General features: G+C 41.8%; 1 protein-coding gene across 1 annotated transcript; it reads left to right on the top strand.

Annotated features, from left to right (window-relative positions):
- Window positions 1-10,783: 10,783 nt before the first annotated feature.
- On the top strand, window positions 10,784-15,897 carry krt5 (keratin 5). Its single transcript, XM_084367462.1, has 9 exons — window positions 10,784-11,427; window positions 13,054-13,262; window positions 13,369-13,429; window positions 13,533-13,628; window positions 13,746-13,910; window positions 14,024-14,149; window positions 14,285-14,505; window positions 14,620-14,711; window positions 14,875-15,897. The coding sequence occupies exons 1-9, from the start codon at window positions 10,879-10,881 to the stop codon at window positions 15,084-15,086; spliced, it is 1,731 nt and encodes a 576-aa protein (XP_084223588.1). The 5' UTR covers window positions 10,784-10,878; the 3' UTR covers window positions 15,087-15,897.
- The last annotated feature ends 1,522 nt before the right edge of the window (window positions 15,898-17,419 follow it).

The raw sequence follows: 17,419 nt of genomic DNA, 5'->3' as shown, positions 1-17,419 counted from the left end.
CACTGGGACACATTTATACCCAGAAATACCACTCACTCCTGGTTCCATTGGATTAAAGCGTTACACTCAGAAACAGACAGCATTCAGGGGAGGGACTGAAGCGCTTCTTGCAGATTTGATTACGTCAATGTGACGGCCTTTTTCGATGAAGTTCTTACATTATTTTGTCTGGCTGTGTACAACCATGATGCAGGCATCGTTGCCAGGGTGTGGTTCCTCATTCCTCATTCCCAGGTCTCATTAACAGTCACTCCTTTGATGCTGGCCTCATGAATTAACCATTTACACACACACACGCACACACAGAGAGAGAGAGAGAGAGAGAACACAAAAAAGTTCTGTTTTTATGCAAAAAGCCTACTACACATACCCGTGCACAGATCTGTACTACAGTATAATGAAGGCAGCAAAGTAATATGTGTGTCTCCTGTTCTGCACTGCCACCATAAGTTCAGCTTTGCCTCCGCTGTGCCAGTTTGCCCTCTGGCTACTGTAGTACTGGGTGTGGTTGCAAAAGATTAGTGCTGGAGAAAGGTGTATCCTGATCATTGGCACATTTTCGGAATGCTGACAGATGCTTCTTGTGCTACAATGACTGCAGAAGAAGCCGTAAGGCCACTTCTGCAGTATTAAGGTCATTATGTGCAGCATTACTGCCTGTGACCACATGTAAAGTAGTCTGTAAGTGGCATGACAGTGTCACATTTTTGTTGGCTCTCTTTTCATCCGTCTCAGATAATAAGTTGTTTTATACCTAGCCCCAAGAAATATAACTTTAAATATACAGAGGGGATTATATTTCTAGTTAAGTTATACTTAAAACCAGTTTAGTAACCGATCTTAAGTGTGTAACCCATAAACATAAGTAAATATTTGGGCTCAATCCCATTTCCAATTTCTACACCTACCCCTCCTTTTCGAGTCCACCCTGGCCCCCTCAGTACAGAGTTACAAGGGGTAGTTGTTGAAGGCCCAACCCCAATACCCCTTGTCCCTACTGCTTAGCCCTACCCCTGTGTTTCACACGTTCACGTCCAGCTTAGGCTGTCCCAATTCTTGTTGGGATAGAGGTAGGGTGAAGTGTTAGGCCTACATGGCCCTCCCTTCAATGTATTATGGTCCTTTTCCTTGTGACAACAATAACACAATCGTAACCAGTTTGCTTATGTTTCTGTAGCTAGCTAGCTAGCTCGCTAATGTAACATTCTTATTGCTGATTTGTGCATGACATTTTGACGTGTTTCAATGTTGCATTCCCCCCTTTGATTGCATATGACACCCGAAATAGTCCAGCAGTAGCATTGCTGCACTTGGTACAACTCCTCTAATATCAGTGCAGACAGGCAGGGTAGGAGCACGGGTTGCTAATGGTAGCCTATATAGCAAAGCTAACATTAGCGGCCGGTAACAAAACAGTGTTCTTTTTAATTTCATGACTTGATTGATAGCATGAAGACGAATTGCGAGCTTTCATATTTGTCTATCACTATCAGATAAATGGCTTTGTGATGGTACCAGGATTGCCATGGTAACACAAGAGAAATCACCGCAGTGGAAATGTCCGGTCCTAACGTAACTGATGACTATTAGGGTCTTCTCCCATGTCATAGGGGGGATTTCAACCACAACCACTTTATAACTTTGTTCTGAAACTTGAAAATGAGAATGGGTCTCCTCCCATGGGACAACCCTTATAGACCCTTATATTGCATCAGTAGTCGTCGATGTTGGCATCAACAGACGTTACAGGACATTTCCAACATGGCATTTTATGCTTTGGTGATTTCTCTTGCATTACTGTGGCAATCCTGTTGTGATCACAATACCATTTGCCATTTATCTGAAGGCGAGAGAAATAAATGGACCATCACAATCCATCAAAAGTTCACACTATCGACCAAGTCATCAAATAAAAAATAACACTACTTCATGACCCTGCTGCTAATGTTAGCGGTGCTTTATAGGCTAACATTAGCGACCTGTGCTCCTACCTTAACAGTCTGCACTGATAACTTCACTGCTGGACTTTTCATTTTTTTCTGCATGAAATAAGATAGAATTGAAAAAGAGGGTCCTGTGAAGAGGAAAGGCCGCACTCTTGGTGGTTAACCTTGTACTGAATCGTCCTAATTCATGTGAAGGTGTGGCAACCATTATAATCCTTTTATACAGTCTAGTAAAATTCCCCTCTAGCTTGATGGATTTGGTCCCATACCACTCCCTTGTAGATGCTTTTGTAGAGCAAAGTAATTTTAGCTTGTGTATATGTGAAACAGGGAGTAGTAGAACTGTGTGCAGATGCAGTCAGCACCACACCTTTATCACAGGTATTTACTGTAACTCTGAGTGCACTGACTCTCAAGAGCTTAGTGGGACAGTTTAAAAAGTGAAGTAACAGTCTGTCTGTGCTTCAAAAGGAAGATTCAGACAGAAAGAATGACATTTAAAAGTCAAAGTGTTTTTATTATTGAATGGCATCTGTCATTTAAACTCCACCAGAGCATAACAGAGGTGGAGACAGAAAACTTCAGTGGGACTAATGCAATGTTCAAACATGTCGTGCTCTTTAGATGCTGCTGTAAACCAAGTTCCGCGGTTTGACCTTCAGTGTATTGCTTAGAGGAGATTTATGCAGATAAACAACGACCTGTACAAGTTTACATATCTCTACAAGAATAAACTGGCAACCCCCACCAAGTAACAGTCGGATGATGAATTCACAAGTGGCAGAAACGAGAGAGATTCTATCTTCAGTAAGTGTTTATTGGTTGCTGTGCTTGGTTTAATGATGGCACCAATTAAATGCACCACGACATCTCAAAACAAATGTAATTGCCATGGTAGTATAGGAATAAATAAAGCTGTTCCTCATGGTTAGTTGATCCAGTGCAAACTTGATTCGTATTCAGCTCTTTTGTGTTCAGTAAGAATCTGGAAAGCATTGTCAGTTAGGCTTAGTTCAGACTTGAAGGGAGTCAGGATTATTTTGTTACGCCTAAGCAATGTTTCCCTGCAGACAGAAGATAAGCTAATAAACAAGCTTCCAGTAAGTCATGTTTGCTTTGTTTGTGTCCTTACATGTAAATAGTGAACCTGTTTATTCGGGCCCCATTTTTGCATTTTTTTTTTTTTTTAGAGAAATTTATGCGTAGAAGCTTCATTGGAGATAAAACAATTGTGTCCTTGTAGTTACCGATGTTGTAGATGTCTTGTATGTTTCTCTGATGAAAAAAGATGGGTGGAAAACTATCCAAACTCACAGAATGTAGAGAAAGGAAATATTTGTATGCCTATTTTCCTTGCTAAACCAAATACAACCATACACTACTTAAATTGAAATTTCTCTCTTTCACCAAACTAAACCCTAAATTCCACCAGATCTGTGTTCGGCCGGTCCCTGCTCCGCCACAGCAGCAGAGCTGATAGGTTTCAGTCTAGTCTATGCCTGTTCTTCCACTGGCTCCGCTGCGTTGCTTATCTACTCTGTTGCAGCTCCGGCAGTCCGGACCCTTCTGTAGCAGATATGCAAGGCTTCTATTTCTGCCGGATGCCAGAGCACGGTGCATCATTTCAGCCGAATTCAGCACAGAGCAGACAGGAAGTCACACACCAAAACAACAACATAACATCTGGTTAATCTTCACAATAAATCACACAAAAAAGAGACAGATCCAAGCACTTCTTCTAATCCTTCGGTTGGGAACACTTATTGTTGTTGTGTTTATAACACATACGTATAACTGTGGTCACACGTGAATCTGTAATTATCGCAGGAACTCCTCGGTCTCACAACTCCAGCTGTCCGTCAGTGCTGCGCTGTGCTGCACTCAAAACGGAGCCGGTGGGGGTTGACGGTGAGGCAAGTTTAATTGCCGGTTTATCGTACATAACATAATTTATTCAAATTGGCCATAAATGAAATACTCCCAGGAAAGTTTTTGTTTGTCTTTCCACATTCACCTCTGGTTTGGTGAAAATAAATCCTCAATTCATTGAGTAAAATGTGAAAATATTCCGTCTCTACACACTGTTTCCGCCCACTGCTGATGCCGACTCTCTCTCTTGGTCCTCTGCCGCTGCATGCCTCTCCTGTCCCCGCCTGCCGTGTCTTCTTGTCCCCGGTATCGTAGTCCTTATTTGAGCCACTGTCAATCACCTCTGTATCCCCTGTCATCAAACTGGCATCTGTTAGTCTCTGAGGCTGTGTTCAGTCCCGGTCTGGTATCCAGCCATGTTCACTATCTCAATCTCAAATAAACTATCTTTCTCCAGAATCACCTTTTGCACCTTTAAAAGATGTATAGTTTGTATAGCTCTAAGTTGGTATAGTTGTAAGTTGGTACCTTCTGTGCGTGACACAAGGCACTTTTGCTAGCTACTTTAGTCATCAGCTGCCTCTGGATGTGTAGCCTGTTGTTAGGACAATAGTTTAGTTAGTCTGTTACTTCCGTATTTAGTGCATATTTGTGAGAGTATACTGTATGCTCATGTTTCGGCATTGGTTTACACAATTGCACACATTTATTACTCACGCCACCTATTCATGTGGCAATGTCCTCTTGGTATCAAGGATCAAATGATGGTTAAAGCTTAACAGTCCACGTCACTTTGACCTCACAATACATGTTTTTGGCATAACTCAAGAACTCATGCTAATTATGAAAATGATGAAGTGATGACATTTTATATGCATTGAAGGGTAGCGTACTAGCTCTCATTATCTGTCACTGTCACTGCTCATTTGCCATCTGTCAATTGTTAAGCATCATAACTGTATGAAGATCATATGAAAGACAAATGCCCATAAGAGAAGCTCTTGACAAAGGAAAATAAGTGATAAGTTACAGAATTGAGGTAAATTGATTGGATAGGGTTAGCTAATGCTAGGTTAACTGAATGCTAACAAAACATCAGTTAATCATTCATAGTTATTCTACCACTATTTAGCAAAATGAAACAAATTACATTCGCCTACCTTTGTGTCTGACTTCATACGGCAACATTTCATGTTTCATATCTTTCTCAATGTGAAGTGTTTTGTGTTGGTTCAGCAGTTCTTTTTGATTCCAACATCCAACAGTTGGCTCTCTTACCCATGTAGATAAACGTAAGTAGCTAGTAAAATGTCTTATATATCTCTCTCAATCCATCTACTGTATCAAAAAGTGAGAATACGTTGAAACTGTAGTCCCACATTTACTCTTTGTCCTGCACTCACTCACTCATCAGGTTGGACTTAGTATGGTCTAATTTTTAGTACGATTGGCTGTAGCAGTGTTGACTGATCATGTGTGTTGAAGTTTATCTAGTTGAACACCAAGTTGAACAGGATGAGACCTTGCTGACTATCTAGCTAGATGGGTGGCAAAGGTGTCGGCTAAAATATCTTCTGAAAATGGCCGATTGGCTGTTGATGACGTCACATTCCCATCTCCTGTGGGAAAGCTAGCTAGCAAGCAAGCTAGCTCGTAACAATACACCCCATCGTATTTAAAAAAAAAAAATCATCATGTCTTTGATTGATCAGAACAATCTGTCACAGGTAAATGGCGGCACACTTAAACACTTCGAATTCATAGAAAAATAATGTCTGCCAGAGTGCATTTTTGCACATTTTTGCACCTGAGCAGTCTGAAATTGCTTTTCTCTGACACTGCTTGTGCTTTAGTATTGGATGTATGTTGTATCCTTTTCTATAATGTTGGACTTGTATGAGGTTAGAGGGCTGTTTGACTGACTGCTCTGTGCCTCCATGAATCTGTAACACTGGATTAAGTACCAACAAACATGTCTGTGAAATAGGTCTAAAAGCTGATTACCTATTTTTTAAGTTTTAGTTTAACTAATTGCCTTTGATGGAATTTTGTTGTTTTTCTTTTTTTTTTTTTTGTATTAAGAAAATTGTTTCGTATTCAAAATTATCCTAAAAGTTAAATCAGACAGGAAATATATCAACAGTTCATGCAGATTATTCTTTTTTTGTATTTTTTTAATCTTCATTTTAATGTCTATTAAACTTAAAATGATTGAACATTAAAATTATATTATTCTCCTACTAGGACTTTGTCAGTAGAAGGGTAATCATGCTTCTCCACACAGGTGGATATTTATTGTTATTGACACTAATGCACTTGTTACTCAGTTCTACAAATAGCTAGTTGCTTTCAAATATTCAACTATGTACTGTAAAATGAGCTTGGGCTTACATTAACAATTCCTGGTGCAACAATACAAGGGCTACTTTTTAAGTGTAATACAACTGAGATAACACTGTTCTCAAATGTCTCTCAATCAGCTGAACTCACCTGACTTGACCACGAAGGTGTGGCACACATTGTGTGACTAAACAGATGTTGTTGCCCCGGCTGAGACAAGCAGCGAAAAAATGTGACATTTAAAAACTGAAGGTTGCAGTGAGGTGTGAACCCAGATACAGTGAGGGATCAAATTACAGCATTATATTATACAAACACTGTCCTAATTGTCACTGGAAAATAGCAGGTATTGCACGTCAGAATCAACTGCTCATCCTGATTTAATTGCTCTTACTTTTCTCAGAACTGCCTCTTGCCAAGTTTCAGTGGAGTAAACTCCCATCTTGAGGTCGGTTCTCACATAGTGAATGAGCTTGTGAACATTCCTCTACATGCACGGACTAGAACGCCTGAAATGTCATCCGTCATATCATGTGAGATCAAATATAATCCTGTACCAGATTGGTGGGTGCCACTGCCTTTAAGGAATGGTGCTTTCAGTTAAAAGTAATGATCTTCATTGTGATGACTGTCAGTTTTTATGAAAAGGGCAGAATTTTAATAGGGTGAGGCCCTTTGACACATCAATTAGTGTTTTTGCAGTAGAGATCTGTTCCTCATATAGGTACTGTGTATGAAGAAGAAATGTGCACATAAATGTTTAAAAGCTTTTCTACATATAAATTAAATCATGGACATTTAAATCTTTAGTTATACGGTGCAGAAGTCAGACGAATACCACACTTTAAAAATAGTAGCTATGTAACAGACCATCAGTGAGAAGGTTGGCTATTTCTATATAATTGTGGTTAAGGAATTTAGATAACTTTAAGTTTCTCAACAAAATAACTATTGCTGAGTAGCTGAATGTGCTAGCTGTAGGCTGCATGTGGGCTAACCCAGGTGTATGAAGAGCACAGTGAACAAACAGTTGTGTTTAAACAAGAAAAACTAACAAAAATATGCTGCTTTTTTCTCTCACTCTCTGCCAAAGCTAATGCACGCCTAGCCAGATCAGGATCTTTATGAGACAGGACTGTGGTGTGGTGTTCATACCACTTTTGTCCACAGGGGCCGCCAGAATCAACAAAAAATGAAAGTTATTTGTATTATCAGGAAAATTTGCATAAAGTATTCAAATTGAGGTACTCAATTCAGACACTTTTTTCAAGATTGTTGAAAATAATGTAAAAAAATATTTTGGTAATTGAATCTATATGTTTAATGAGCTTGTCATATATTTTGTTTCGAGAGAAAACTAAAGCACATTATTTCCCTCTGAAATGTAGGGGAGCAGAAGTATGAAGTGGCACAAGAAGAAAATACTCAATAGAAGTCCAGTACTTGATTAAATATATAAAATGTTACATTCCAGCACAGGCTGTTGTTTAACTTCCTTGAATCTACAACAAACAAGGTCACCAAGCACTCCAGACTAAAAACTGAATAACTGGAGAGTCTCATTAGTCCTATCTAGTTCCCTTCCCCCTTTTCTGCAATATAATGGGAACAACAGTATTCATTTCTTGCTCTTTATACGACACACTAAAGTGTCATCTCCAGAAATGATATCAGATGGGTACAGTGTCAAACTCAGAAGCGTAGAAGTGAACTGACCAGGCTGCTGTATTTGACAGGTTGGGAGTGATCAGGGCTGAGATGGCCTTGGTGTTGCTATGGATACATGTTGCACAGCCTCGTCACTGTGATGGTGGAAAGTAACGGTAGCTGATCATGTTTGATAGTTCCTCATTAATGGTCACAACTATGCAATTTTTCCTCTATAATCTTTCCTCAACCACAATCAAGTGGGTTCTCTTGCCCAGCTTTGACCGTACATAAGCTGTGCTTGAGTTGATGTGTGAACATCGTCAGAAAAACAACAGCAGATGCACCTGCAAACACCGTTAACTGTAAACACTTGCAGATATGAACATATTTTTGGTGTTTCCTCAAAACGTGTTCAATCAATGCACAGATTCATAAACATACATTATGTTGATATGTCCTTACACAAGACAATGTTAAAAAGAAGAGAGAAGTACTGGAAGCACTTTTCTGGGTGTGACTCAGTTGTGCCAACACCTAAATCAGAGTTGTAAGGATGTGTTTCAACAGGCATCCACAGTTTCATGTCTGACAGAACAAGAAATATGGTTTCTGCTTTTAACTCCTGGTGTTCTTTCAGCTGTAGGCTGACATTAATGCAACAGAGATCCAAAGTGTAAAGCACTTTTCCTTTTTAAAGTTGAAACTCTCAAAAAGGTGCACCGAGTGTACGTGAGACAAAACTACATTTAGCAAGTAGTGAAACTTACGAATTGTAGTGATGATGTCACACTACTAAAGGACAGTTGTATGAGTGTCGATGATAGTATGCACAGTGCCCTCAAGCACGTACAAGCTGCAGGCCTGAACACATAAATAAAAGGATTGTGGACTCATGAATTCCAGATTCATTTCTCAGTGAAGTTATTTTCCTATTTATTATTTAAGATCACTTTATTTATCTGCTTCATACTCACCTTGTACCTTAACAATTTTTAAGGAGCCTTTCAGCTTAGTAGATTTCCCTTAAATAAATGTCATTTATGTCATTTTCTCATACAAATTTGTGTTTTCCTTGAAATGAGCATTCAGTTTTAGACATTTTCACTGTGTGAGCTCTACTCTGTTTATCTAATTCTGTGCAGAGAGCTTGCTGCCTACGAAAGCGGCTTCCTTATTAGGGTTATCAAGTATTTCGATCTCTTTATGTTTTCACTATATTTAAAATTACTTTTGCTGATAGTGCCATTGTTTTAAAAAGTGAAAATAAGCCACCGCCCACCTATAAAAACAACACCACAACTATTTCACTTGAAGTGAGTTGAGCTTTGCTTTTTTTCTGTCTGGAAGTTTTAGTCAACTGTGCCTCACCCAGAACCTCTTTGTCACCCTGACTGCATAAACAGTCCAGATAAGATTCACCAAACATGCTTTTACACCCCTCTGCAACAGACATTCAAAACTCCTTTTAAGAATTCCGTCAATTCAACATTTTCCTGCTTACTGTCTGTTTTCCTGCATATGTATCTGAGAGAATATGATGTAATGCAACTCATTTTATAATCATGTGCCTCTTCCCTGTCAGTGATTGTGTTAGAGCATGGTTATTTACCGAAATGACAAAAGTCAATATTTTTGTACTCGTCCTTTTTGCATGTATTCTGATAAATTGCCTCTAGTGATGCCACTCAGACGTTTAGTTGCATTATGGGTAATGTAGGCAATTAATCAGGTTCCATGCAGCTTCCTCTGGAGCCACAAAAGACTTTATGCTTCTTTTTAACATATACGATAGTACTCTCCAACACCTGTAGACACACTTTAATGTGTAAAATTGGGGGAGTTACCCTTTAATGTATCAGTCTTGGAAATGTCTGCCTCATTCCAATACAATAGAAGTGCTCACAGTAGTTTTATAATACATTCAATAAGACAGCAACATTTCTGGAGCGAAACAGTGTTCTTGCATCACTGTTGTGTTGTTATTTTTATTTTTTTTTGTCTCCCAAATCAAGCTTATTTTATTGAACTCTGTGATCATGATTATTTGGTTGTCAGCATTTATATTTATTGTATTTTATTGTTTATTTTGATGAATTCTGTGATCAGAGACTGGAAGCACTCCAAGAGAATGCAGAGTATGAATCTCCCCACAAACAATCTCACACATCATCCAATGCCTTTTTTTCAACGTCCAGACAAGCTGAATGGACCAATTTTATGATTTTTCATTTCTTTTTTCACATTTTAAAACAAGTCTCCATCTACTTCAGTTGTTTAGGACAATGTTGTTTAGCTGTGAAGCTCCAGAAATGTTTCGTGGACTACAAAACTACACCTGACTTTCCATCAGAATAGGTATGAGTAGACATTAACAACATTTTCAGTTGTGGGAGAACTTTAACTTTAAGAACAAAGTCAGGTGGTTTTTCCATGTGGGAGAATTTTAATGTGGTGTGGTCAGTTTTTTTGTTTAGTTTTTAGGAATCTGTGCACAAACACACACATACAATGTATTGACATGCATCCATTTATATGCAGGGTCAACTTACAAAAAACATCCAGGGAGATTTTACTTATGTAAGTTTTCGTTGAACCTCTAGGTATTCATACGGTGAGTATGTAGGCCCCTAAACCACCCTCCCACCCCTCCAATCACCCAAACCTCTCATAGAGCCCCCAGCGAGTTGCGTTGTCTTTGCCAACATGTCTTTCCTCCCAGGCTCAGATGCCATTCCTCTGCGAGAAACATGGGTGTGCCGAGCCCCGATCGCTTTACAGAGGTGGCACTCTTACCTGTCTGACAGGCTGAGCTGCTCCAAGCCAACCTACCTGCCCACAGGTGCACCCTTCCAGGCTCCAGGTAATTGGAGGAGGGTTGAGGGGGAGGTGCAGGGGAGGTGGAGCTCATTGGGTCCTCCTCCGCAGTTGGAGGCAAATAAAAGTCCATCGCGGACAGGGAGAAGATACTTAGAGGGACTTGACTCTCCTCTTTGTGTGCTCTGCCAGACCTCTCTATCTTTCTGCTCCCCCTTTTCTCTCTGAATCTTTCCCTGTCAGAGGAAACAAACCAGCCATGGCGTCCAGATCTTCTATGACCATGACAAAAACTGTCAGGTCAAGTGGTGGTGGAGGTGGTTACAGCAGTGGTGGTAGTTTCAGAGCTTCAGGAGGAGGAGGAGGAGGAAGATCATTTTCTTCCCAATCTGCAATTGTAGGTTCGAGGATGTCAGTGCCATCAGGTGGCTCACTGTTTATGGCAAGAGGTGGTGGTGGTGGTGGTGGTGGTAGTTCTAGTTATAGCTATTCAAGCAGTGGCGGTGGAGGTGGAGGTGGAGGTGGAATTGGTTTTGGTTCTGCTTACGGTGGTGGTGGTGGTTACGGTGCTGGCGGTGGTGGTTATGGTGGTGGTGGTGGTCTCGGCCTTGGCGGTGGTTTCGGCGGTGGTTTCGGTGGCGGTCTCGGTGGAGGTATGATAGTGCCTCAGATCGCAAACGTCCAAGTCAACCAGAGCCTGCTGGCCCCCCTGAACATTGATATCGACCCCACGATCAACACTGTCCGTACCCAAGAGAAAGAGCAGATCAAGACCCTGAACAACCGCTTCGCCAGCTTCATTGACAAGGTGAGTGGCCTTTTTAAGCTACTGAAAAAGCTTCCGATATGTTTCACATCATTTCATAAGAATATTGAAAACCTTATATCTGACTATAAATTCACTGTGACATTGACATACTTGAGTCGCTGTTGTGTGGAATAATAGATGGGGGATGCACTGACAGTAGAGTTCAGTTGGTTTGTGTAAGCGTGAATAGCTGCAACAACCTGCCTCTAAAGGGCCACCTGGGCTCATTAAATATTACACAGCAACTGATCCAAACCTGAATACTGTGCGCGGTCAGGGCATAGCTAGACTTAACTCTGAGAACTAATGCCACCAAGTGCAGCATTATTAGTTTGACTATAATGTCCTCAGTTGAACAAAAGTCTCCTTTCAAACCAATACTTGCACCTTCACTCAATCTGACAGCAGACCGCTGCTCTGTCCGCTTCACCGTGGGCATGATTGGCCCCTTGCCAGCTGTCTCAGTGCCGAAAGAGAGGCAGGAAACATTAGAGTGGTCGTATCCAGTGACTCCAAGTTCACAGTATGAGAGGAAGAAGGGATCAGGTTATCACCTATTCCCATGGCAGCAAGGACTCACAAGCCTCCAGTGGTGCTGCAGAAAGTCGACCCCATCTTAACTATTTGCAAAGCATCGCGTAACGCCTGAAGTTAATTTAATTCATGCATCTACACTGTCATGCATAATTAAAGACCTGGTGCAGACGATGAGGGGCCTTTTCTCTCAGGCAAACAAACAACGAGTTAACCGCACCCTGCAGGACAAAATGCTCAGTTAGCACTTTCTGCAGTGTGTGCGTACCACACCTCATGTGTCTTCACACAGGTGATCTGATCCCGCCCTCATCATGCAGAGTAGACTTCCTAACATTCAATGATGTGGTGGTATCAGGCAAATAAGGATCAAGTACATTTTAAAGCATCAGCACTCAGTTCATGTGAATGTTAATCGCTTCGGGCGTGTAGCAATAATTACCGAGGGCTGTGGCAGGCAAGTTCACTCAGTGAAGGTATGCATCCTGGAGGCGAGGGAGCGGTAATGCCAGGGGAGGGGCTAGGCTAAGGTGTGGCAAAAGCTTACAGACACACATGCACACCCAAAAATGGAGTGACGGGCCCCACCTTCTATAGGGGGCACTGTATAGTCTTTGAAACGTGTTAGTCAGGATCGTGTCAGATGCTCCCAGAAAAAATGATTGGAGCTCGGTACAGTTCATTAGAACGTCCCTGCCCCGAGAAGCATTTTAAAACAGCAGCTGCCAATATTGTTGCTTCTTGTGTGGGAAAGTCACACAGAGGTGTGGCTCCATGGATCACCTGAGGAAAGTAAAACAGAGAAGACAAACATCTTTTGTTACCTCAGAGCGAGCGTGCCCAATCATGAAGAAGAGGAACAACAAATGTAATCTACTTATTTGCCTTTTTTTATTTGTAGTTTAATCAAAGTGGTAACATGAAAACAGACATTGCCAACAAGCAAACAAATCTTTAGATATGGAGTATTTCCAATATAAAATGTTGTTCTAATGATGCATTGTTACAAAATTTGCTTAATTTCTTATTCAAAGTGATACCTCTCCTTGAGTGACAGTGGATCTAAACCCGGCACATGATTTTACCTTTTAGGTGCGCTTCCTGGAGCAGCAGAACAAAATGCTGGAGACCAAGTGGAGCCTGCTGCAGGATCAGACCACCACCCGCTCCAACATCGACGGCATGTTCGAGGCCTACATCGCCAACCTGCGCAGGCAGCTGGATGGGCTCGGCAACGAGAAGATCAAGCTGGAGGGAGAGCTGAAGAACATGCAGGGACTGGTTGAGGACTTCAAGAACAAGTGAGTTCATGCCAGCACAGGAAACCACATCAAAGCATCCAACCGATACAAGATGATACCCACGGCTTTTCCTTTTCCTTATTGTCTTTTCTCCTGTTTGTCTCAGATATGAAGATGAAATCAACAAGCGTGCTACCGTGGAGAATGAGTTTGTGCTCCTCAAGAAGGTGAGAATGGATCTGCGATGATAACATCTATCACTCCACCTTGTCATCAACAACAGTAGAATGTATTATTGCCCATTACCACTTCCTTCTTCTCTAATTTCAGGATGTAGATGGCGCCTACATGAACAAGGTTGAGCTGGAGGCCAAAGTTGACGCCCTTCAGGATGAGATCAACTTCCTCAGAGCTGTCTATGAGGCGGTAAGAAAAATGAACCTCACCTCAGTATTAATATGTCAATTTTCTTCAATCTGACTTCAGGGAAACACTTCCTCATTTCAATGTCATTTTTAAAAGCAACATACATCTCTTGTGCAGGAACTGCGTGAGCTCCAGGGACAGATCAAGGACACCTCAGTCATTGTGGAGATGGACAACAGCCGCAACCTGGACATGGACTCCATTGTGGCTGAAGTCAAGGCTCAGTATGAACAAATCGCCGCAAATAGCCGTGCTGAAGCTGAGACCTGGTATCAGCAGAAGGTAGGTAGAGAGAGAAAGTAATCTCAGCACATCATGCAATGTCACGTCAAAGTGGACGTGAGGATTCTTTGTGGAATTTGTAACGACACTTATTTCTAATCTTATTCCTTCAGTACCAGGAGATGCAGACATCTGCAGGCACAGCCGGAGATGACCTTCGCAACACCAAGAATGAGATTGCTGAGCTCAACCGCATGATTAGCCGTCTCCAGAATGAGATTGAGGCAGTCAAGGGACAGGTAACACCTGAATAACCTTCAGTTGAATTCAACTGAGACTGAATGCATGTCAAAAGCCAGAACATGAACATGTAGAAGGCATGGTGAATGAGAAATATCACATCTGAAGCTTCTGCTTACTTTTCAACCCCCCAGCGTGCCAACCTGGAGGCCCAGATCGCTGAGGCTGAGGAGCGCGGTGAGTTGGCTGTGAAGGACGCCAAGGCTCGCATCAGGGACTTGGAAGAGGCCCTGCAGAGAGCCAAACAGGACATGGCCCGCCAGGTCCGCGAGTACCAGGAGCTCATGAACGTCAAATTGGCTCTGGACATTGAGATCGCCACATACAAGAAGCTTCTGGAAGGAGAGGAATCCAGGTAAAAGCTTAGCTACTTTGGATTCCTGAGACACAGTGAGAAAGTGCACAGCATCACATTGTGCAGACAGCAGCATCAATAGCTAAAATTGCTCTTTTATGTAACTCTCTGCAGAATTTCTAGCGGCGGTGCAGCTGCAACCATCCACGTACAACAGAGCTCAAGCGGCGGTGGCGGCGGCGGCGGCGGCGGCGGCGGCGGCTTCGGTATGTATTGAACGATATTTTTCAAGTCATTTCTAAGATATTTATGAAGATATAACAACTGAAATCAGTTTGGTTATCAAGTTTTGATAAAATAAAAGAGCTTAAGATACAGAGAAATTACAATTCCGGCCATCTCATCTGAACACGTTTTTCTCTTCAACAGGCTTTGGCAGCGGTGGTGGCGGTGGAATTAGCATGAGCAGCTATGGCGGCGGCGTGAGCAGCGGCTTTGGCGGCGGCATGAGCAGCGGCTTTGGCAGCGGCGGCGGCGGCATGAGCATCGGCTATGGCGGCGGCTATGGCGGCGGCGGCGGCGGCAGCAGCGGCAGCATGAGAATGAGCTCCAGCAGCAGCAGCAGCATTCGCCGTTACTAAAAACGTCAGCTGTCTTTCTCTCTATTCACTTTCTTCCCTCATTTCGTTCTCCTTCTCTTGCCCCTCCCCTCTCCCCCACTCATATGAGAGTGGCTTCTATGAGCCCACCACCCCTCTCCCTGCAGCAGCCTCAGAAACATTTGCATTTGGCCATTTACAGCTGGCAGATCCATGTTAATGGTTCAGGTGTTGCTGCTCCCTCTTTGGCACCACATACCTACAGAGTCAGAGATTACATCAAAACACAAGTCGAGGCAGAGAGATTACCAGAGTAAAAACAAAGAGCAGCAGAGATGTGAGTCAGTCCTCTCTTCCTTTCATCAGTCAGCCTGGCTGTCTTTTGGTTGCTGGATGTGCCGTCGTGCAGACAGGAGGATACTTGTAGTGTCATGACAGAGAATCCTTACCAAGCAACAATCATTGCACACAAAATGACAACTGCAGCTCTGAGATTCGCACAGCGGGAGGTCCTGATGTTGTCTTGCATTTATAAATCATACACGACAGGCAACCATTAAGTGTCAGTTCCTCTCTTCTGTCAAGTCTCTTCTGTTGTCTCACATCCGTCATCTTGTTGTGCATTGTGACATCATCAAAAGCAGCCACATATAACACTTTCATATTTCATCTTTGGGATCCTCTTTTTCTTCTCCTGCTCTGAGAGAAAATGAGCTCTCCAGCATATAAATGGTGTTTTGCTTTACTTCCATTTTAACTCTGAATTACAAAGAAACATGGATAAGGCTGACTACCAGATTTATTGTGCACTTGTACCATCAAAACGTCTGGAATAAATCTGATTTCATATTCATTCAGGCAGTTTGTGTCTCTTCTTTTTGTGAATGGTGTGTGTTATTATTGATTGTCAGTGAGGAAGAAACAGACCATAAGAGAAATAGAATTTAATAAGTTATATAAGGTAGGAGGTAGTTACTCAGATACCTACAGGGCATAATGTCTCCAATCAAATGTGAGAGAGACGGAGGGGCTCCTTCAACTTAAAGAAGCTTCATGTGCATACAACTAAATAATCAAACTCTATTTGTTTTCATGACTGAACAAACAAACTGACCTTAAAGGACAACACAGTTTCATCCTGTTTTATTTTGTCTATATGTGGCGGACCCTGCCACCTTTCTAGCTTATTTAATTCTGAGAACAGCTTGTTTATTCACTTATGGAAAAATAAATAGTTCTGAGTTTGTATTATTACCTCATTAATATTGTAAATATTAATTCTCCAAAACTACATAGTGCGTCTTTAAAGGAGCATTTCACTCCTGGATAAAACTAAGCTGTCAATGCAGGAGAGGGTTTTGGTTATCTTTTGGTCTTTAAAACCTACAACAACCAGAATGCACTGCACCGCATTGGACGAATAAACACTCATAATGATGGCTGACTGCAAGGTAGGAGGTGTGCAAGGAGGTGCTTGGTTTTGGCTAGGAGGCCATTTTGAAACAGGAAACTGTAACGCTAGTAACAAACAGTCCACTAAAAATGTGTTTCTGAAAACATTTTAGGGGAGAGTTTCGAGTTTTTCCAGCCGTGGTTTTCACAGTACAGGAACAACATGGCAGCAACCTCTTCCTCTATTGCACCTTAACAGTACTAAAATATGTTTCTGGGAGCATTTTTGGCAGAACAATGCAGTGTAGTAACAGAATCTTGGTTTGTTTATCAGCACTGCCGAGTTTAGACAGTGTGATCAGAGTTTGGTGAGAGGAGGGCGTCTTGCTCTCTCAAGATCCGACTCTACTCTTGTACCCGTGTCACAAATGTTTTGGCGGATTTTTGTCAGCAAAACAGTGGGGGGCTCTGGGTGCAGGCACAATGGACAGAAGTTTAAGTTGTAGTTTTTTATTATGCTTCCTCAGTATATTTCCTTTCCTTCAGTGTGTTATAGGCTCTTTTGCATGAAAAGGTCTTGAGGGATAAACCAACAGAAGCTCTTCTCTCTGACAGGAAACACTGCTCCTGAAATGCCCCCTAAATAGTCCCGCCTTTAATTCTGTGACTTAACACATCACAGTGACAATCACATTTGCATATTGTAATGACCAGTGTCTAGTTAGCCACGTAAGAACTGATTTAGCACAGCTGCTCTGTTGTTGCTATCGTTGCTGGATCAGAGCTGGATCAATCAGAGCAGACTGGGGTGCAGAGTTTCAATTTTAGTAAGTAAATAAATGTTTTTCATTTTTAGACAACTGGATTTTGTTTTCTGCAGTGACAACTGTAATTTTCCTGCTTGTTTGGTTTTTTAACCAAACTCATGAATCAGATCATTGGAAAGTAAAGAGTAATGTTTAAAACAGGGTTATCAGGGCATT

This window comes from Pagrus pagrus, assembly GCF_965226575.1.
Source record: "Pagrus pagrus genome assembly, chromosome: 11".
Classification (NCBI taxonomy): Eukaryota; Metazoa; Chordata; class Actinopteri; order Spariformes; family Sparidae; genus Pagrus; species Pagrus pagrus.
Note: the sequence above shows the minus strand (reverse complement) of the source record. Positions and strands in the feature narration are given on the sequence as shown.

Excerpts from the sequence above, each read along its gene's own strand:
- krt5 (XM_084367462.1), top strand. The coding sequence starts at position 10,879 with ATGGCGTCCAGATCTTCTATGACCATGACAAAAACTGTCAGGTCAAGT. Across the intron at positions 13,430-13,532 it reads AGTTTGTGCTCCTCAAGAAG|GATGTAGATGGCGCCTACAT; the intron begins GTGAGAATGGAT and ends CTCTAATTTCAG. Across the intron at positions 13,629-13,745 it reads TCAGAGCTGTCTATGAGGCG|GAACTGCGTGAGCTCCAGGG; the intron begins GTAAGAAAAATG and ends TCTCTTGTGCAG.